The sequence below is a fragment of the Ailuropoda melanoleuca genome, chromosome 3, assembly GCF_002007445.2.
Source record: "Ailuropoda melanoleuca isolate Jingjing chromosome 3, ASM200744v2, whole genome shotgun sequence".
In the NCBI taxonomy this organism is placed as follows: Eukaryota; Metazoa; Chordata; class Mammalia; order Carnivora; family Ursidae; genus Ailuropoda; species Ailuropoda melanoleuca.
In genome coordinates, this window is record NC_048220.1 from 98,431,401 (window position 1) to 98,453,470 (window position 22,070).

General features: G+C 39.2%; 1 protein-coding gene across 3 annotated transcripts in view; it reads left to right on the forward strand.

The window, feature by feature from the left end:
* RNF145 (ring finger protein 145) overlaps positions 1-11,027 on the forward strand; it is a 60,829-nt gene extending 49,802 nt beyond the window's left edge. For all 3 annotated transcript variants that reach the window (XM_011219357.3, XM_011219365.1, XM_019794921.2), the window contains 3 exons: positions 5,514-5,661; positions 6,764-7,120; positions 9,406-11,027. In XM_011219357.3, the coding sequence (XP_011217659.1) occupies positions 5,514-5,661; positions 6,764-7,120; positions 9,406-9,789 (889 nt within the window). In that variant the 3' untranslated portion in view covers positions 9,790-11,027. The remainder of the gene's footprint in view (positions 1-5,513; positions 5,662-6,763; positions 7,121-9,405) is intronic.
* Positions 11,028-22,070: the final 11,043 nt, after the last annotated feature.

Below are 22,070 nucleotides of genomic sequence, written 5' to 3' on the forward strand. Positions count from 1 at the left end.
AATTCATCAGATTTATCTTTTTATCCCCATATCCCACATTGCTGAACATTCTGAAATTTTTCTCAAATGGTAGAATGATCTGCAAGAATCTATTTAAATAAGTTCAGACCACTTTGATTTGTTTCAGATAATCATTTTAATTAATTACAGTTATTTGAGATTTGGTTTCGAGGTTTAAGGTATCTCAATAGAAGCATTTAAGATGTTGAACTCAGTGGTGAACTCAGTTAAGTAGCCATTTAAATGGGTTGTTTTTGACCTAAGTACAACACTATTTTGTCATTTCTGGCAGTATCATTTAGTAGTATTACTTATACAAATTAATTTAGCATATACTGATAAGACTAATATAGTACTATAGAAAGTATTAGAAAAAAGAAAGAAATATATAATTCCACTGCTGTAAGAACCAATAAATCAGTTCTGATTCCCACGAGGATGTTGAAGTGGCCTCATTACTGGCTTTTTCCTCCAAGGTCAAATAGGAAATTTAGAAGGAAAGGAGCAAAACTGAGAAGTCCTGTGTGTGGGTGTGGGGTGGTTATTTTGCATCTATGTCAGTGTTCTTGCTGGTGTCTGCTGTAGCATTCGCCGAAGGCCGAGAGGTGCTCTTGGCTTTGAAAGGATGAAAAAGGGATAGTTAGGGTTAGGTTCTTCTCTCCTACCATGGCCTGCGGTAAGTAAGAGAGTACTACCAACAACTGTATGCCAGTACTTTTTAAAACAAATGAAATGGAAGAGTATGAGAAAAATATAACTTATTAAACTGACTCAAGAAGAATTTAAGAACTTGGATAGTTCTGTAGCTGTTAAAGTAGTGGAAGCAAATGGCAAACATCTCGACCCAGATGGTATTACAGGCAAGTTCCAGACTTTGAAGGAATAGATTATCCCTATTTGAAACACACACACTTCGAGACAATGAAAAGAATACTGCCCAACTCATTCTGTGAGGCGAGTATAATCCCTGTATTGAAATCAGACAGACAACTTGAGAAAGATACACTTTTATTTCACTCATAGTAGGAGGAACTATGCAGATTTGTAATATATTGGGTGGAGTATAGACAGCTTGAGCAGTGGAACAGAGAGCCCCTAAACAGACCCATATATGTTGGACTTTGGTATATGACAGGGGTGGCATGTCCAATGAGTGGGGACAGGTGGTACTTTTCTGTAATGTTGCTGGAAAAAATGGTTTCTATTTGGAAAAGGATGGAATGGGTTCCTATCTCACACTATAAACAAAGGATCAACTCTGGAATGTTAGAGACCTAAAATGTCAAAAACAAAAAATTAAAACTCACATAGGCTAATATATTTTGGACTTTGAAGTAGGAAACAGTTTCTTAAACTGACAGAACTGGTATGGAAGAGCGAGACTAAGAATGACTGTGATTATGAAAGGAAAGAGTGATAAATCTCACAATTACAGTTAATAACTTTTTAGACCTAAAGTTAACTTGATAAACTGGGAGAAGATATTCATAGTATTTCACTTGCCCAAGAATTGGTATCATATACAAACAGCTCAAATGAGCAATAGAAATGGATGAAATACATTTTTATCTTTAGGCTTTTAGTGAAAGAGGAGACACATGAATATGAAGAGAAGTTCAGCGTCTTTAGTGGTAAAAGAAGTGTATGTCAGTACCACACTGAGGTACTGTTTTAAACCTGTGGGATTGGCAAGGAATAAAGGAAGGAAGAAGGGAGAGAGAAAGGAAAGTCAGCTGATTATCTAGAGTGGAAGAAGGTCTAGATGACATGGTATCCCTGGTTTCTGGTGGGAGTATAAAGTGATGTAATCAAGAATGTTCATAGCACAGTTCACAGCAGCAAAAATCTGGGAACAACCCAAATGACCATCGAACAGGAAAGTGGGTGAGTAAATGTGATAATAGTCACCGTGGAATGTTAGAAATACAGTGACACAGAAGACAATATGCATGATTCATAGTATTATAAAGTTAAAAAGTAAATTCCAAAAGATGACAGTATAGAATGTTATTTTTATGTTAAAAACAAAAAAATTTAAAATAGACTCTTAAAGAATACGTACAGATTAATAAAACTATAAAAGGGAAAGCAAGCAAGAGAGTAAAGAACACAGATTCAAGTTAACGCTTTCAATGGGTATAGGGAAGCAGGACGTGGAATAGGCAGGCCTGCTGTATTGTTAAATGTGGGTTATTGTCCGGGTCCTCACTTTTGTATGGGGAGACGGGTTCGTAAAGGCTTGTTACAGTATTTAAGATAGGAGTTAGATTACTAGCTCAGTCAAAAGAGGGGCACCCACAGACCAATGGTGACAGTGTATCCTGAATCAAGGATTATGACTAATTCAGAGTACTGGGAATTGAGAAAAGAAATGAAAAGTATCTTAATTCTCAAATTAGAGAAGTAATTAAGAGATACTGTCGATAGTTCTTATAACACTGCTTCTCTCTTTCATTGAAGAAATAATTATTAGGGGGAGAAAAGCCTCACATGTTTTGGAGTTGCTTGGACTAGAGGTAATTTCCAGTGTTTAACTTACTAAGGTGTCTCAGTTTTAGCTATAGAGATAATTGTTGCCTTTATCTATAAATTTTATTTCAGTTTTTAACAAGGAATTTTAGGATAATGGTCTACTTACTCAAATTACATAGATTTTCAAGTGACAAACTTCTGAAAAAAATGGATTGGGGTGAATGTAAATTTTTTAAAAATTTTATAGTGCTTAGCCTATTAATGGGATAGGATTTCAGTGTCGTTTTCTGCTATTCATTTTAGATTTAATTTTAAATTAGATTTTTATTAAATTTTCACTGCTTAAATAGGAATATATATAGTTGTGTATATAATATACACACCCGTGCTTGTGTATATATATTGGTGTGTGTGTATACACATTTATGCCAAAATTAGATTATAACTCTTGGCATATAATGGGGTTTATGCTTCTCTGTATGTATATAAAAATATACACTTGTTTCTATAACATAAATATATACCTATTTTATATAAATGGATCATAGCTTGATTTTGAAATTTCAAGCTTTAAGGCAAATTACCCTATTAAAGAAAGTGATTTATAATTTAACATCTAATAAAGTATAACTGTTGTTAGAGTAATTCCTGCCTGCCTTTCTTTAAAAAAATAAAACTTTTTATGTTTTGAATCTCAAATCAGAACTACTGACAAGTTTATGTTTGTCCCATAACTTTGAAGGTAGAAAATGTTTGCAAGAAAAGCTGTAAAACAGTTCCAAAGTACCTAGCTTTAATTTTTACCATAATAATAATTCTTCTCTGAATTACTAATTTTAGAAAGTCCCATACAGTCTAGCATTTAACTTTGTGTGTGGTTATTTTTCTTCCTCACCTATATTATTATAGTTAAATATAGAAAGGGTGATTTCTGCCACTTTTTTGGTCTCCTTGAGACTGCATGGATTTGAGATCACAGATAATGATTTTAAATTAAAACAGATTAATTTTTTTGTAGCCATGAGCTCTAAACAATTTTGGGTTGAAATGTGCATTTCCTCAATGATTAAATGAATAAATGTACATGTTTTATAAGATCATTAATAATTTTAAGTCTTGATACTGAGTTTACATAGATTGTAATTGAGTTTTATGTTTTAAGAGGAAATTTGTTTTGGGTTCACACTGATTTCTTTCTAGATTTGTGATCATGGTGTTAAAAAGTTACTCCACCTTTGGCTTTTATTTACCCAGGAAATGGAAATATCTAATATCTTTTTTTTTTTAATCCTTTGTGGCAGCCCTCTATCTTTGTTTGTAAATTGGGTGTATAAAGTAACTATAAGTAAACTTACAGGGGGTGGAAATCACTTTTTTCCTATTGTACAGAAAGATTTTTCGAAGTTCTACTTAAGGCACTTGTTGGGGAAGGTTTTTGTTTATCTTTTAGAACTTGATATACAATCTATTTTAAATTAGGTGTATTTAAAGGAATGATTTGTTAGAATATTTTGATGTATGAAGAGATACACAAAAGAAAAAAATTGTGTTCCTTCTCCTTTTGCCATATCTCTGGGACTCCTTCTGTGTATGTATTCCACCCTTGACAGGTGGGGTTCAAGTGGGATCAGAAACTGAAATCTAAGTCTAAGAAGTCTCTTGATCTGTTGGGTGTCTCAAAAGCATAGTAGTATTATATGTAAAAAGTAGATAGATAATATATACACACACTAAGCTATATATAAAGTATATGTATACATTAAACTATATATATATATATGAAGTTATATATATACTTATATATATATATATAGTGTTCCCCCATGAGATAATCATGATAACTTTTGTCCTGCTTTTATCATAGGGCTTTGCATTTGGGTAGATAGATAGGTTTTTTTTTTTTTTAAGTAGTAATAGATGGAAAATAATTTGAAAAATATCAAGCAGAAATACATTTTCAAGTTTTATTTCGCATTTCAAACAAGCCTTTGAGCTTTAAAAGCTGAGCTATGTGAAGAAGGATTGTTTTTTTCAAGGAGTTTAAATTTGGGTGATAAGACATTTTTATGTGTGTGTACATATTATTTAGATAACTCTAAATAAAAATGCTCAGGCATACAACATATAAATATCTATATCATTGAAACAAGACTACAATTTTAGTGTATGATTGGCTGGTACCAATGTTAAGAATTCTGAGAAGATCAGTGATTCCTGGAGAAAGGATTCATGTTACCTGATTTGTTCAGCTTGAGCTAGCCTAAAGGGTTTAGAACAAGAGAGACTGGGACAGTGGCATTTCTAGTGGGATGTAAGAGGCTGGTGTTTTTCTGGGAGTACAGTTAATTAACCATCTTTGCTTATAGTGAGGAACAGGTATTAACAAGTTTGGACCAAAAAATTGGGAGTCTAAGAGCTCAGATGCCAGGCTAGGAAGTTTAGAGAAGGCATTGACAATATTACGGGTAGTAGTAGAGGTTTAGGAAGATTAATCAGCAGTGTCCAGGATAGATTGGGACTAGGGGAGGAAGACCAGCTAGTAGGTCCTACAACACAGTGGTTCATAGTTTTTCCGCCCCCATTCCTGACAGATGTGAGGATTAATATAGCTCTCGGAGAACCATTTCTTTTGGTAATACTGCGCTCATGGTAGCAGAAGATTTTCATCACAGTGCAACGGATGGGAAGAAGATGTCTCATGACTTAACATCACAATTGTTAAGGCTTAATGCTCCAAAAGCCTGAAGTCACTTTGAAATTGGTAGGAATGAAGATGGAACTGAAAGCTAACTATTGGGGAAAAAAAAAAAATTGATGGTGCTTGACAATTTTGACTGAGTGGAGAGAAGAGAAAAGGTGACACAGGTAGCTTTGAAATACCAGGTCTGTGACCCTTGTCCTGAAATCTAGTATAGTGACTGGCAAGGAGAGGGATGCTTAGCATGGGAAATGTCAGCATGGCCTACAACCTATCAGTTGCTAACGTGATTGTTGTGGTCCTGGGTGAGTGGCGCTTTAAAGGAATATTTTTCTTTTTCTAGGAGTTTATGGAAACACTTCCGTGCTGTGAGCCTTTGTTTATTTTTACTAGTGTTCCCTGCTTACATGGCTTACATGATTTGCCAGTTTTTCCACATGGATTTTTGGCTGCTTATAATTATTTCTAGCAGCATTCTCACCTCTCTTCAGGTAAGCCTGGGAATAATTAACTTTATGTAATAGCTGATTTTTAAATTTTTCCTTCCATAAAAGGAATTCAACTTTTTCGAGATAAATGATTATAAGTAGCCTGTTTTGGTGATTACTTCCTAGCTTACTTATCAGAAAAACATTACATGGATATGAGCATATAAGTTAGATGGTAGGTTATTAAAATACCACACCTATCTATGTCACTGTATTTTTTTATCAAGGTAATTAAACTTTGAAAATGTTTAAAATGATATAGAGCTATCGTGTAAAGCTTAAATTGATAAGTAACTATAAAATATTAAAAGATTTTATAGCTTGTTTGGAGCATTTTTTTTAAAGATTTTATTTATTTATTTGACACAGACAGCCAGTGAGAGAGACAGCCAGTGAGAGAGAGACAAGCAGGGGGAGTGGGAGAGGAAGAAGCAGGCTCCCAGCAGAGGAGCCTAATGTGGGGCTCGATCCCAGAACGCTGGGATCATGCCCTGAGCCGAAGGCAGATGCTTAACGACTGCACCACCCAGGCACCCCTGGAGCATATTTTTTAAATACCCACTCGAAAATATCCTTAGTTTCATGATGTGTATGAATATATGACCTATTTGTGTAAAACACACATAGATACACACAAGAGAGAATATTGCCTGGAAATAATAAGCTTATTGTAACTTGAAAGTGGATCTTTGCTGCCTGAACAGTAAGAAGTAAAAGAAAAGAAAATGCAACAAAGATTTATTCATTGTTCCTTGTAAAGGTAACAGTTCTTTGAAAGTTGAGTAACATGTATGACTACAGAATTAGGGAATTTAAATAGAATTTTAATGGGTTTTGCTGATCTGGGGAATAAAAAGGAAAGGGTGAGTCAGAAAAGTGATGACTAATCAGAATTATTTTAAGAAAGTTACGTCTCAGGATACAGCTTTTTGGTATCAAATGCCTGGATTACTGAGATCACTCACATTTTAATTATACCATGGTTTTCTCTGATATTAAATACGGCATCCTTAAAGTATCAGGAATGTTGTTAGTGCTTAAAGTCTCTGAAAAGCCTTTCTTCGTGGTCATACTCTGTTTTAAAATGCATGTATTTTCCCCCCAGGTTTTGGGAACACTTTTTATTTATGTCTTATTTATGGTTGAGGAATTCAGAAAAGAGCCAGTGGAAAACATGGATGATGTCATCTACTATGTGAATGGCACTTACCGCCTTCTGGAGTTTCTTGTGGCCCTCTGTGTGGTGGCCTATGGTGTCTCAGAGACCATCTTTGGAGAATGGACCGTAATGGGCTCAATGATCATCTTCATCCATTCCTATTACAATGTGTGGCTTCGGGCACAGCTGGGGTGGAAGAGCTTCCTTCTCCGTAGGGATGCTGTGAATAAGATTAAATCATTACCCATTGCTACAAAAGAGCAGCTGGAGAAGCACAACGATATTTGTGCCATCTGTTATCAGGTAACTCGCACACTAAGAATCCATTTGGGTGGGTTGTTGGTGTATCCCTTGGGACTTGAACCATATTAACCAAATTTCAGTTAAATTTCTAGGCAGAATTATTTCCTTGGTTAAAAAAAAAATAGGTCTCAGAAATTATTAAAGACCTGATAGAATATATAGAATATTTCCATTTTATTTCTGAACTAAGTTTTTAATTTAGTCCCTCAAGTTCTAATTGATTGTTATTTTCAACATTGCTCACCCATAAATAAAGGAAAAACAGGTCAGGTGTATTTTATATTTACTCCCAAATACACACATACACACACCCACACCCACACACACACACACACACACATATATGTACTGTCAAATATATACTATCATTCAGGAGTCAGCAACTTCTGAAAAGTGGTGTGCCAAGATTCTGATGCTTTTCCTTCTGGTATTTCCAGGATCAGGAAGAAGTATTCATTTACTTAACATAGGTAGAGAGAGTATGTGTTTACCTGTGGGTTGGTGGATATCTGAGGTGGATACAAGCCTGTGTGTCTGGAAGTGGGGGCGGGAGGATATGGTAGAGGCACCCAATCCATGTGCCATTGTAGTTGGCCTTCCTGGCATCTTTGGCATGGGTGTTATGAATAGCTGACATCTGCCTTCTATTAAAATTGAAAGATAGTATTTAAATGAGTTTGGAAATATCACAACAAAAACAGGCCCACAGTTTAGTCACCAGTAACCTGTGCAGGCGGATGGTTAAGTAGCAGCTTTTATAGCTAAACTGTACTGTTGGAAGTATGGATAGAAATTAAGGGCAACAACAAACTTTAAAATCGCTCTTAAAAGAGTGTAAGCTGGTGAAATAAAACTATAGATAGTGTCAGTGAATATGAGGGAATGTTCTTTGTCCAAGGCTGCTTTACAGTTTAGATGGGGGTGTGCATCTATTTGTGTTAAAGACTATCTAGTATAAGAATTTTGTCTAAGAATAAAATGCAACTACCACTTTTTTATTGTTACTAGAACATACTTTTGGGTACTCGCAAAATAATGTTTTCCAGGTTATTTTTGCATCTGAGGGACTAAGGAATATTGTAGGTTCCCCCCAAGTGAAGTGGTCATTGTCTTGGTTCTGCTTCCTTTGTGCTTGGTAGCATCGTCGTATGCAGGACAGAGCACGTCGAAGACAGGGCACATCCACTTCAGCAGCCGATACCTAAATATTCCATCTCTGGGATTTTAAGAGTCTCCTTTTTGTATTTCCTGTTGTCACATCACTTTTTTTGAGGTGCTAGAACTACCTGCTGATACCACACAGAAAATGAAAGTCAAATTGCTTCACTTCCCAGCTGGCTGCTTTTCCTTGGATGGCTTTCTGCTTGAAAGTTGACTCCCAGGTGTTACCAGTTCTTGGCAAGGAATTTCTGTGACAACTACAACACCTGTTTGGGGACTTTAAACAAAATTAATGGTTGAGTCACCAAATGTATATTCTTAACAATTAACTCATGTCCTCAGCCTTCCCTCCCCAAGTATATCTTCTGCAAGGAACGTTAATGGAAAGTAATACCACTTGTTAATCTGGTGGTTATCAGACTTGAGTGTGCATAAAAGTTACATGGGTGGCTTGCTGTAACTATGGGTTTGTGAATGCCATCTTCAGATATCCCAGTTCAGTAGGTGGGGAGGGGGGCAGGAACCATATGCGTGGTTAGCAAGCACTCTGGGTGATTGTGATGCACATTGAGAAGCCCTGGCTTATACAGACCATATCTTGAAGACTGCATTACATACATTGTCCCTAATGAAATTGCCACTTCCTTGCCAATACCCTGGTGTATGTGGCTGATTTTGTCTCCTTGCCAGTAATTTCATTATGGAATAATCTCTTGAGCTGTGTTGAAGCATCACTGTGGAAAGTCCTGTCTTCGTCAGATTTTCTGAGGTTCTGAGTGCACTCTGCCATGCCGGGGGTCCCAGCACTCACACTGCAGTAGTTGTGTGATCCTCGTGTTTTGAACGAAGGCAGAAGCCAGTAAAGAAGTTCATTTCTTTCTCATTTTTGGTTTTTACTTCTTTTTTTTTAACTGTTTAGCCAATGGATCTTGCGTTGTTGGTATAAAGGGGTCTCTGAAGGCAGGAGGATTATCACTGTAATCTAAAATGAGTTTTATTCTAAAATCTACAAATTTTCTGTGGGGAATTTGTGGGAAAGAAGTGTTGGAACTAGAACTTTTGGGATTAGCAGCAAAGATTTTAGATAATAGGCATTTATTGAGATATCTTTCCTCCTGTTCTAGGACATGAAATCTGCTGTGATCACACCTTGCAGTCATTTCTTCCATGCAGGCTGTCTCAAGAAGTGGCTGTATGTCCAGGAGACCTGCCCCCTGTGCCACTGCCACCTCAAAAACTCCTCCCAGCTTCCAGGGTTAGGAACTGAGCTGGTTCCACAGCCTCCTGCTGGAGTCGAGCAAAACATGCTTCAGGAAGGAACTGAACCTCCAGATCGAGAGCATCCTCCAGGGACTGGGATGCAGGAGGGTTCTAGGGACAATAATGAGTGCATCGACACTAGATCAGATAGCCAGGAAGGGACTTGTGATCCTAAGGAATATCCTTTTAGTGCAAAAGATGAAGCATGTCCTGTTGAGGTCAGCCTAGAAGAAAAGAAGCCGAAGTAACGCTTTGATAGTCTGGAGAGGTGGTTAACTCACTATGAAATTCGAGCTCAGATTTGAGGAATGAATGTATGAGATGATGAGGCAGGAAACTTGACATTCCAAGGATCTGATCCAGGAAGTACTCTAAGTGGAGACTGCTTGCTTTCATCCCCTTGACATTGTGGGAGAAATTTTACAATGTATGCTAATCAAAATGTATTTATATGTCCTATGCTGATATTTTGTAGAGGTTTGCCAAGAAAATTCAACCTCAGCAACTTCAGAAACTGCCCCTGATTTGTAAGGGATAAATAAAATCAGATTTGAGTGCTTGAAAGGGGCTTAAGAAAGGAGGATAAAGAGCATCAGGACAGCATGGGAAGAAGCAGGCAGAAGCGGAACTGACATTTCACTTTCCATGGGACAGGATCATTCTTATTACAGAGTATGAGTAGTGACCAGCCCTTTTTACCACCCCCCTTTCCCTCAGTTGATTGGAACTCAGTCAGGTGATAATTGAGTTTTGTACAGCACTGAAATGAAATCAGAGACGTAAGAGCATTGATTGTAGTCCAAGACTGAAGCGTGCTCGTATTTCATATGTGCTTTAGGGGAGGGGTGGGTGGGCACTTGGGCCTTGCGGGTGCATTCATGTAATCTGAGACTCTTGAAATTTATGATGGAGTCTTCAATATTTTGATGTATATGGAACTTTTGTTAATATATTGTATACTGTGTTGGCTGTGTGAAGTAAACTAAAACTCTGATGAACACTTTGGGGTCCATGTTAGTGTAGGAGACCAAAGTGGGAGGGGCTTTAGGGCACTGATAAAGGCCCTAAGTGTACTTTTCAATCCTGTGTAATGTTTAATTCTTGCAACCGAATCAAAACAGTGTTAAATTATGGCAATATTTGCACTTTGGGAATGAGTACATAACTGTATGATCACACTCTGCAAATGCCACTTTTAAAGCTGTTAATAGACTTTGCACCTTTTCTTTGACAAGGATGTGTCATATTTAAATTTTTACATTCATCATGGCTACAGGTAGAACTGGGGAGGGGGGAATGTAATTTTTTATGGGAATTTTGATATGAAAAGAAACTAGTCATTTATTTATACAATAGGCTTGGCTCAAAAAGTTTTTCAGACTCGATATTCCTAATGTGGGATGTGACTTTATTTTATTTTTAGTAGCAAATTTGGATGTAGACTGACATAGCTGAATGTCTTAATAAATTTAAATTTGAAGATAACTATGTTTTGTTCCTGCAATGATTATTACTGTAAAGTGTTTGAAATTCTGTTCCTAGGAGGTTTTGTTTTTATCCAGCCAGGTTTCCTATCTCTTGATCCCTCTCAAAAATGCCCTGCAGATGGCAAAGCTTCTTGATTGAAAATGACCAGCTCTTTGAAATCTACACTAGTGGAAGCAAACCTAGCTTTGCATTAGGAACATTTGGGGAGCTTTTTTTTAAAAAGTACACATTTCATGGATGGACCTAGAGGGTATTATGCTAAGTGAAATCAGACTGAGAAAGATAAATGCCATATGATTTCACTTATGTGAAATAAAAAAAAAACAAAAACAAAACACGAATAAGCAAACAAAAGCAGAATCAGACCTATAAATTCAGAGAACTGATGGTTGCAAAACAGTGGGGAGATAGGGAGATGGGCCAAATGGGGGAAGGGGAGTGGGAAGCACAGGCTTCCGGTTTGGGAATGAATAAATCACAGGGCTGAGAGGTACAGCACAGGGAACGTAGTCGATGGTGCTGTAATGGCGTTGTGTGGTGACAGATGGGAGCTCCACTTGAGCGGAGCACCGCGGAACATACAGAAAACGTGTCGAGTCACCTGGGCACACCTGAAACCCAGAAAACAGTGTGTCGTCTATACTCCACAAACACTTTAGAAAGTTACACGTATCTGAACCCCACTTCGGACCTACTGAATCAGGCTTCGGGGGTGTCTGAGGATGTGCTTTTCAAAGCTTCCTGGGTGATACCAGCAGTTTTATGTTGAGAAAAGAAGCTAGACTGGGATGCATTTCTCCCTGGGTGTAGCGAATGTGGCTCCCTGTCGTTGGCAGAAGGCCCCCTCTAGTGGTAGGCTGGTAGTGATCTCGGATTTAAAACTGATTTTTATCCTCTGAGGAAAAGGTGCATGTTCAAATGTTAAACTTTCTGGTGCTTTGTTTGAAGGAATAAAATTACAGTTAAAGTTGAAATCATTTATGGCGTAGTGAACTTGGCCATTTTTAGCATTGTTTACACTTCTGACCAAAGGACTCTGTTTGTATAGACCATAGGAAAAGTACTCAACTGTTTTAATAAAAGTAGAGACTTCTTTGGCATCAGTTTCACATCGTAATACACTTTTTACCTCCTGCTAGCACAGAGACCCCGGCTCTACTTACCAGGTCACATGAGCCTCTCCATTCAGCAGCCTGGTGGGCGAATAGCATTCTGTTGAGTGTATCTATCCTTCTGTTTCGTCGCGGAGGGCTGTATTATGTTGTAGTAACAAATCCCCTCCAACTCTCGCGTGACTTTAAAGCAGCGAAGTTTCTGTCTGCCGCGTGCTGCGTATGTGACTGCGGAGTTGGCAGCGTGCTCTGTTAGGTGCAGACGCTTGGATCGAGGCTGCTGGAACAGCCACTGCGGAGCCTTCCTGGCGGTCATGGCTAAGACGAGGGGCTGGGGAAGACAGTCCATCAGCCATTCAATGGATACCCGCTCCTCCACGCATCCCTCCATGGCCTGAACTGTGGCCTCACCGGCACAGGAGGCTGCAGAAGTTAGGGCTCCCCTCGGGCCTGCACGGAGCACATGAGCAGTGCTGAGGACGACCACACCCCAGCCGAAGCCACACCTAATCTTACCTACACAGTATTCACACTCTGGGAGCACACCTGTTCCCAGGCGTACTGCCCGGGAACCTCCGACTTAATTTGCTACTTGTTCTGATATGCTGGCGTTGTACCATTGCGTGATGCCACCTGTATTTCCGACTTCTGTTTCCCGATCATTTTTGTAATAGTTTCCAACTCAGACTTTTGACTGAAAGAAGACGAAGTTTAACCATCTCTACTATTGAAGAGAAAACAAAGATTCAATTTCTCTTCCATTACATTTGATCAGATTTAAGTGAGAAAATATTACATTCTTTCGGGGCCCTTTTTGTGTCCACTTATTGATTCCACTGTTTTTCAGACCATGGGTGCATATATTAATTTGTAATCAGTTTTCTCTTAAAAAGCTTTTTATCACCTTATGAACTTTGAGATCAAAGTTAGTACTTAACCATCTAAACTAAACCCTCATACTAGCTATTAACATGCATTTCCACTTCATGGTGTTTTCAAGTTATGAAACTTGTTCCAGTGATCTAAACCATGCTATTGGCAGAGTATGTCCCTAGAGGTCTGATTTTCAAACACTGGCCCGAACACGAGGCTCTGAGATCCCCTCATTAGGGCTTCCGTGTTGTCTCTGAAATATGCCATGTTTTCACGAGCACTTTACATCAGAAACATTCTGCTTTCTAACGGTTTTGACGTTATGTCAAATTGTGAATTTAATGGGTTGGTGGAGAAGGAAAAAATCTGTAGTTTCCAAGTTTAAGAGGGAGGCCTTTTTTCCTATGGCTCTGGTAATGGGACAAGAGCCTTACACAGATTTAAGTATTAATAACCTGAATATGCTAAGTTTTGGGAAAAAAACCACGCCTTTAAGAAAATAAGTTTTACATTCCAGTTGCTTCTACTCTGGCTTTCATTAAAAAAATAGAGTCCAATTTTAGAATCATGGCAAGTTGAAGGTAGGAATTATAAGGTTTCGATTATTTTTTTAAATCCTATACGATTTTTAAAAATACTTTTTCCTCATTTTTTTAACACTGCTTACGATTTGGAAAATGAAGTTGTTTTTTTTTTTTAAAGATTCTGTTTATTTGAGAAAGAGAGAGTGAGCGAGAGATAGAGCACAAGCCAGGGGCAGAGGGAGAAGCAGAGTCCCCATTGAGCAGGGAGCCCGACGTGGGACTCAATCCCAAGACCCTGGGATCATGACCTGAGCCGAAGGCAGACGCTTCACCGACTGAGCCACCCAGGCATCCCAATGAAAGCAAATTATTTAAAAAGAATAAAATTACCCACAATTTCACTTTTGGAATTAGTCTTTTCAAATTACTTTTAGAGTCAGTGCTAACAGAACTCCCTCCCTGACAAGTACACCCCCACTCACCCAGGAGTCATTTTTACTTCTATTTTTAAAGTCTGCTGCTTTTCGTTCAGCTTCTGAAATTCAAACACATTCCAGACAATTCTGTAATTCATCCGTTAAGGTACCTGTTTCTCCCAACTTTGAAGGTACAGAATGCTATGACTAAAAGTTGCATTTAATAGATAGCACTTGCTTGGAAAATAAAAAATACTAGGAGCAGCTTACAGAACTAATTATTCCTGTGGCCACTCAGAAAAAGACTTCCTTCTCCAGTAGATATGACATTCGGTTGCAGTATGCTTCAGAGCGAAGTTGGGGCATTCCTAGTAAAGACTGAGTAAACCCTGCTATCAACCATGCTTCTAGAGTCCTATCCACGTTCCTTGCTCTTACTAAAACTGATGCTGGTGTTCTTCTCCTAATCTAATTTTTACGAATGTTGGCTGTTTGACCCTTAGTTTTTCTTTCTATTCTTAATAGATATAAGTAACTCCTTGCTTTTCTATGATTTTATATGTTCTAAGGTAAAAGAGAAAGACTTTTGACTAGCTGGAAAGAATAATCCCCATGAATCTAGAAGAACTTCTGTGGCAATTCTAGATGGAATATTTTATTACTTTCCAAAAGAGAACTTGCCAAACTGAAGTCATCTCTCTGAGTGGTACCAAGCCTGCTAGTTTTCTCTGATGATCATTTACCAATCCCCTTGGATTTAGGCAGATCGGCACAGAAGAGGTGAGAGGAGGCTTGACTAAAGGCTCGAGCTCTGGGTTATAATTTTTATTCCTGTTTGAGTTGTGTGATCCTTGGCCAGACTTTGTTTTTCTGGGCTTCAGCTTCATCTGACAAAACGATCTCTGAGGTATCATTCTGCTCTTATGATTTTGCCCATCTGTATTTTTAATCTTTTCTGTGGACTGAGTGATAAGCTTCATGTATTTTTTTTAAAGATTTTATTTATTTATTTGACAGAGATAGAGACAGCCAGCGAGAGAGAGAGAGAGGGAGCACAAGCAGGGGGAGTGGGAGAGGAAGAAGCAGGTTCATAGCAGAGGAGCCGGATGTGGGGCTCGATCCCACAACGCCTGATCACGCCCTGAGCCGAAGGCAGACGCTTAACCGCTGTGCCACCCAGGCGCCCCATCATGTATTTTTTTTTTTTTTAATGTGCTATGGCAGATATTAAGCTTAACTAAGGTTCGGGTTACTACTGTGTTTCCAGTGCCCGGGACAGAGCAGGAGCTCTCTAAATAGCTGAGTGAACAAATGAACTCAATCCGTGGCTCCTTGTCTCAACCCCATAGTTTACAAACGGCAGAGAATTCTGTTTCTTCTAGGGGCAGAGAGCGTAACATTACGTGTCAGCGAGATGAGATCATTTCTGGGAGTGGTTTTTGATTATTCAGCTAAATTCAGATACAGAACTCAGAGCTTTCTAGAATAGAAATGACAAACCTGGGGCATTCAGGTGAAATCCGGGCTGATGAATTTTTTCTTAGTTTCATTGTTTGGCCTCAAAGATGCACTTTTAAATGACTTCCTAAAAAACATTTGAATTAGTTGCCAACCATTTAAAAATTGCAAGCCAATACATACAAATCCAGTTTCTGGCTTTTCTTGGAAAATCGGAAGAGCTGGCTGCACGAGGTTACTCATTCCTGCCTGGCCACAGTTGGCAGGAGCTGAAGTGGGTCGAGTGGGCTTTCTCATTCACCCCAGACCCCCTCCCCATCACTACCTGCTCTCGGAAATGAGGTTGTTATTATCAAACTTCAGTCCAAGTAGGAGATGACAGCTCAGATTCCTGGCAAGCTTGGCTTCTCATTTAATGACATTGTAGAGTGCAAATATTCTGTATTGATCAAAGCAAGAAATAGAGAACCAGGAGCGCTGTGGATAAATTTGTTGTTCACTTGTGAAAGCGTAGAATCTGTATTTTCACTTTTCTTTAATTATAGTAGTCATTAAAAAAAAATTAGTGACCAAGTATTTCATTTGAATGTATTTTCAGTTTGAGTCTACACTTGAAGTTTGTGCTTTAGCACATGATTGCGTGGACCTCGGCCCGGGTTCCTCCCTCTTTGTTGGGCACTGGAAGCCAGTGGGAAGCGTGTGGAAACTACAGATGCTTGGGTCCAACCCCATAGATTCTGACTGGATACGTTGGGATGGAGCCTGAGTACTTGTTCTTTTTATAAATTTTGTGGATGATTCTGATCCGTCGAAATGTGAGAGCCTTTGACCTAGGGCAAATATTCCCGCTATTTTGGTGGGAGGGGGAACTTATTTCTGGAACTATTGCTTTTATGGAAGAAGTTTCTTAAAGAAGAAATACACCTAGAGATGTGTGCCTCTGGGGAACATTTGTGGGTGAGGATTCCAGCAGCGCCCAGGGCTCCTGCAGGGAAGTGGCAAAGCCTGGCGGGCACGTCAGTGCAGGTGCACGTGTGAGACCTGACCTCGTCTACCAACCATTGGGGTTGATCAGCCACCCAGAAATGTCTGCAACTATTTATATTTTCAGTTTTACATTGTCATTTTTCCCCCAAAAAAGCATACAGAATTAAAGAACCCTAGAATTTTGGAGGTAAACCAGCCTTTAAGAGATCTAGAACACTTGCCTTATTCTACAAGAGAGCAAACTATTCAGCTTGTCCAAGGCCACACGCAGCTGACGGCTGAGCTGGGAATAGTTCTTAGATCTCTGAATTCCAGTCCAGGGCTCTTTCTATTATTTCTGCTCACCTCGTGTGTATTCAAGAGAGCTGCTTTGTTAAATGGAAAGCTATTATACATGAGCTTTGGTGAAAAGATGAAACAGTGAAAGTTTCTGAGATAGCGTAATATTTAAAACTATCAACCTGATCAATTTCTAAATAAATTGCTCAAAAAGGGAAAAAGACTTAATAAACTTTAGGCTGCAGAGTGAATCTTGATCTACGGCAAGCCACAGGCCATTGGGACATGAAAGTTGGAAACTGTTGGCTATAAAATGTCCTTGCACCACTACTAGGAAAGTGATCTTGGTGTCATTAGAGGCCACAAATGGTGCAGACCATGCGATCCCACTGTCTGCAGGAAGAGATGGGCAGTGTTTGGGACTGGTGAGTCAAGTCATGGTTTAGAGAATTTTAAAATATAAAAATGACTATCTTCCCAAGAGCAGTATTACATCACTGAGGGGCAACATGTGAGGGATAGATAGAATTATACATTTCTGTTTTCTTTCTGGTCGTTCATTGTATCTTTTCCAAAACCCACTCGTTTTCCCTAAATTACTCTGGAACTCTTCCCTCTCCCTTAGAGAAGATGAGGCACAGCTGAAAATTTAAGGCGCACTTACATTTTTGTTCTCATGAGCTGTATTGTACAACTCGCAAAGAAGGGAACTCGGAAGATGGGAGCCTCTGTCTGTGTTTCCGTGTTGCTGACGGTGGAGGGTTGATTTCTGAAGCGCCACGTGTGGTTCCCACCCCACCCTAAACCTTTGTATTCTCAATGCCCCCTCTTCTCAGTCTTGGGCAAGCTGGTCTCTGATGCCTCTGCCAACGTTTGGGCTCAGAGTTGGCAAACTGGTGCCTTAGGGGGGATCAGTCTGTCTGGCAAACATGCTTGGTTTTGCTTTAGACAATGTTTCCAAAAAATCTGAGCTCACATTTAAACATTGCGAGATTTCACATAAAAAAATCTGGATTCTTGAGTTCTCTGAAAAAATCAGAAAATCTAAGTCCGTTCCCATTGTGATATTCAACAGAAGCTTAGGAGCTCCTGCCCCTTAAAGTGGCATCTACTCCTCGCCCCCTAACTACCCTCTAGGTAATGCAGCTCAATAGAACATTCTATGATGACGGAAATGTTCTGTCTCTCCCCTGTCCAGCAGGGTGGTAGCCTTTACCATGTGTGGCTTGAGCACTTGAACAGTGGCTAGTGTGACTGAAGAACTGAATATTAAATTTTATTTAACTTTATTAACTTAAATTTAAATAGCCGTATGTGGCTAGTGATGACCATATTGGAACGAGTCTAGCTGATTATTGTTGAGCAGAAGTGAATGCGGGGCCAGTGTGAACAGATGTTCTGTTTTTTCCAGAGCATCCAGGAATCCAGATTTTTAATGAAATCTCTTCCATTTAAAATTTTGGCTCCATTTTTAAAATGTGAAAGCCAACCAAAACACACTGATGGCATGAATTGTGGCCTGTGACCACCCATCGATGCCCTCCACTCATTGGATTAATGAGCAGCCAAGGGCAAAGAGAAAAACACCTTGCACATCTGTCAGTGGAAATCAAAAGGCACAGTTAAAGTGTTATTATTGCTCTGAAATAGAGCATTTCACAAATAAAGTTGGTTGAAATTATGTCAGTGGCAAAGATTATATGCATCCTATCCTATAAAAGCATTTAACAGGCGAAGGGTAGGCTGAGACAAAGGACAAAGAGAAGGACTTCGAATGGGCGGGAACAGCAAGGACAAAGGCCCAGAGGCAGGAGAGGACGTAGTTGGCTGGGAACCTCAGGAAGCTTCATGTGTCTGCTCTATCCAATGTGGTAGCCACTAGCTACATGTGGCTATTTACATTCAAATTTGAGTGAAATATCAAAAATGAAAAATTCAGTTTCTCAGTCACATTAGCCACATTTCAAGCACTCAGTAGCCATGTATAGCTAGTGGCTACCATATTGGACCTTCGAGATATAGAACATGTCTACCATTGCATAAAGGTCTACAGACAGTAGTAGAGCTTAGAGACCAGAGATAGGCTAGAGAGATATTCGGGGACAAGGCCACGAGGTCACAAGGGGGCTGGCGGCCCACAGTGGGAAGCGTGGGCTTGGAATGAAGGTTTTCTTTTAGGAAGGTTATGCTGCTGTCATGTGGAGAATGGACTGGAAGAATTCACAGAAGTGGATGGTAGAGCCCCTGTTAGGAGGCTGTGGCAGTGCAGGGAAGAGATGAGGAGGCCCCAGCCGTGAGACATTCTCCATTTATCTAACACTACATCACGCTGGGCCGCGGACCTAGAAGGCAGTCATTACTTACGGTGCCAGGTGTAGACTACCCACTCGAGATAGTTCTAATTCTGCAGGCGAGACGCTGGGGCTCAGAGTGGTTAAATAAACAATCCCACAGACCACACAGCTGGTAGGTTCCACAACTGTTGATTCTAACCCGTGGCTGTTTAGTTCCAAATCCTGAGATTATTTTCTATTTTTCTCTCTATACGACATTCGCAACAACTTCCCCCCACAGCCAATGAGTCGCTTTCTCCACCTGCATCCTCACCCTTTTCTGTTCCTTTAAAGATGAGAATGATATTGCGGAGCAATTTTTCTTTCGTACCCTCTTCTATTCCAAATTAAGGGCAATCGCAGCTGGTTGGTTCAGCGCCAGAACCCGACCTGGTTAAGAGTCCTTTGTACGTGATGGTATCAAATGTGGGTGCTTTTATAAAAATATGTGTGCCTTTGAGGAACTCTTCAGATATCTGGGGAATTTAAACGAGGAATTTATAATAGATTTCCTTGACTAGCATGATAATTCCCTAATGAAAAGAGCGGTGCTTTACCTCAAACTGTAGGCAGCAGTGGGAAGAGACTTAGTAGCTGAGCTTTGAAATTCTCAAGCCTCTAGGTGCAGATTTACTGATTTGCTTTGCTCTTTTTTCATTTGTTTTTCAATAAATAAGGCATTTAAAATCTCATAAAACTTTATTTCCCTGCTTTTTTTTTTTTTTGGTTATAATTTCAAACTTACAGGGAAGTTTCTGGAACAGTACAAAGAACCTCTCTGTACCCTTCCCCTGGATTCATCATTGTTGTCATTTTGCCACATGGGCTTATCATTTTCTCTGTCAACATACACACACATAATTTTTTGAACCACTTAGGAATAAGCTGCAGACGTAATCCTGCTTTATCCCTAAATATTTTAGTGTGCATTTTCCAAGACAAGAACATTTTCTTATATAATCAGAGTAAAATGATCAAAAGAGGAAATTTAACACTGGCATAGTAGTAGTATTTAGTCCACAGTATCCAATGCACAGGATTATTCAAATCAATTATACCATTAATGTCTTTTTTTAAAAGATTTATGTGTTGATTTTAGAGAGAGTGAGCAAGCGCGGAGGGAGGCAGAGAGAGAAACTTCAGCGGACTCTGCGCTGAGTGCCGAGCCCCAAGGCACGGGGGCGGGGGTGTGTGTCTCTCATGAACCTGAGATCATGCCCCGAACCAAAACCAAGAGTCTGGTGCTCAACCCACTGCACCATCTAGGGGACCCACGTTAATGTCTTTTCTAGCTGTTTACAGCTCCTCACTGCGCAGAATCTAATCCAGGATTATGCATTACACTGAATTGTCACATCTCTTACAATGGAACAATTCCTCATACTTTTTGACTTTCAAGACATTTGTATTTTTGAAAAGAATAAATAACAATAGTGATAAATAATATAGAGTATAAACCTGTACATAATCTGTAATCTATTGATTATATATATAGTCTATAACCTATATGTGAATACATAATCTATACATAATACCATATCTACCATATGATACATACATGAATGCACTGGGAAGAGGTCTTCAAAGAGAGGGAGCAGCAAGATCAGAGGCCCAGAAGCAAGAGAGGATGTGGTTGGTTGGGAACCTAAAGAGATTTTTATATATCTTCTCTAACTGTGGTAGCCACATTGGATATCTATACATATAATCTATTTTGTAGATTATAGGTGATGTAAGAATTCATGAGTCCATACTAACAAATATCTACAAACATAAATAAATAAGAGATAGGGAAAACTCTTCTTTCAGTAAAATGGTAACTAATAAAATTGCAGAACAGCATGACAGAACTAGAGAAGTCCCATTTTGCAACCATTACAATAATGAAGTATCCAGGCAAGAATCATCAATGCATACAAAACTAGTGGAAGAAAGCTTGAAGAAGAAGAAGATATTTATATAGCCTCAAAATATTGCCCCACAAATCACTTATTAATTACAAGGGAAAGGAGAGTAACCGGGAGTTAGCTTCTTAGCCAAGCAGGCAAAATGAACATCATCAGCGATAGGACAGACGATCAGTACGTGCCTCTTGATGTGATGCGTAAAGAGGGCATGACTTCACTTACATTGTTGCGTTCCTGTTAAAAATCAATCCATTCATGAGGACACAAACCCAAGCAGGGATGTTCTGTAAAATGTTTGCTTTTTAACGAGAAGCCTGCCCAAACCAAGGGCTGCATCGGGAGTTGCATTATCAAAGAAAACCACTAGATGTCACTGTAGTTTTGCAAGTTGCACAAGTTTTTACTGTTTCAGTAAATATAAATTCCTTTGTGGCCTGCCTCTTTACTTTGACACTATTGTGCACTGGACACATGTAGCCAATTCAAACGCAGATAGCTTTTGAGAAGGCTACAAGTCAAATAATGGCAAAGCAGTGGAGGAGGAGGCCACAGGCTTAGATGAGAGCTTGTCTCTGCCATGACAAACTGATGGCAGTTCCTGGCAAGCCCTGCCTTATCTTTTTGAGCCTTGGTCTCTGTCTGTAAAATGAGGGGATTTGGATTGCTGGCTCCTAGTCACCTCTAGCTCTAAGAGTTTGTGAATTTAAGCTGATATTTTCTCAACTAAAATCATTTCAGTGCCCCTTGCAGGATTTTTGCTCAACCACGTTGGACCCACTACTGGTTTCTCTGTTTTTTGTTTTTTGTTATTGTTTTCCACTCAGTACTCTAATTTATCTAATGCTTGTCTTTAAGTTGACTTGGTTTTTAAAAATGTAAATAAAGGAAATAATTTATAGGCCGATTACAAATGGAAACCAGTTCACTTGCCGTAAATAGAGGGTAACCACAAAAATAAATGTAATAAAAACAGCATAATTAAATTTGAGTAGATGTTATTGTCTGCCAAAGGCTCAGAGCCTGTAGCCTGCTCTGTTTTTTCCTTTGAGGTTTGGAGGTGTTAAAGAGAAGTTGAAGACAGAATAGCCCTGAGACTTCCCTCTAAGCGAAAGAATTGAGACTGAGTAGATCTTTCTGTCTATGTGGTTCAGT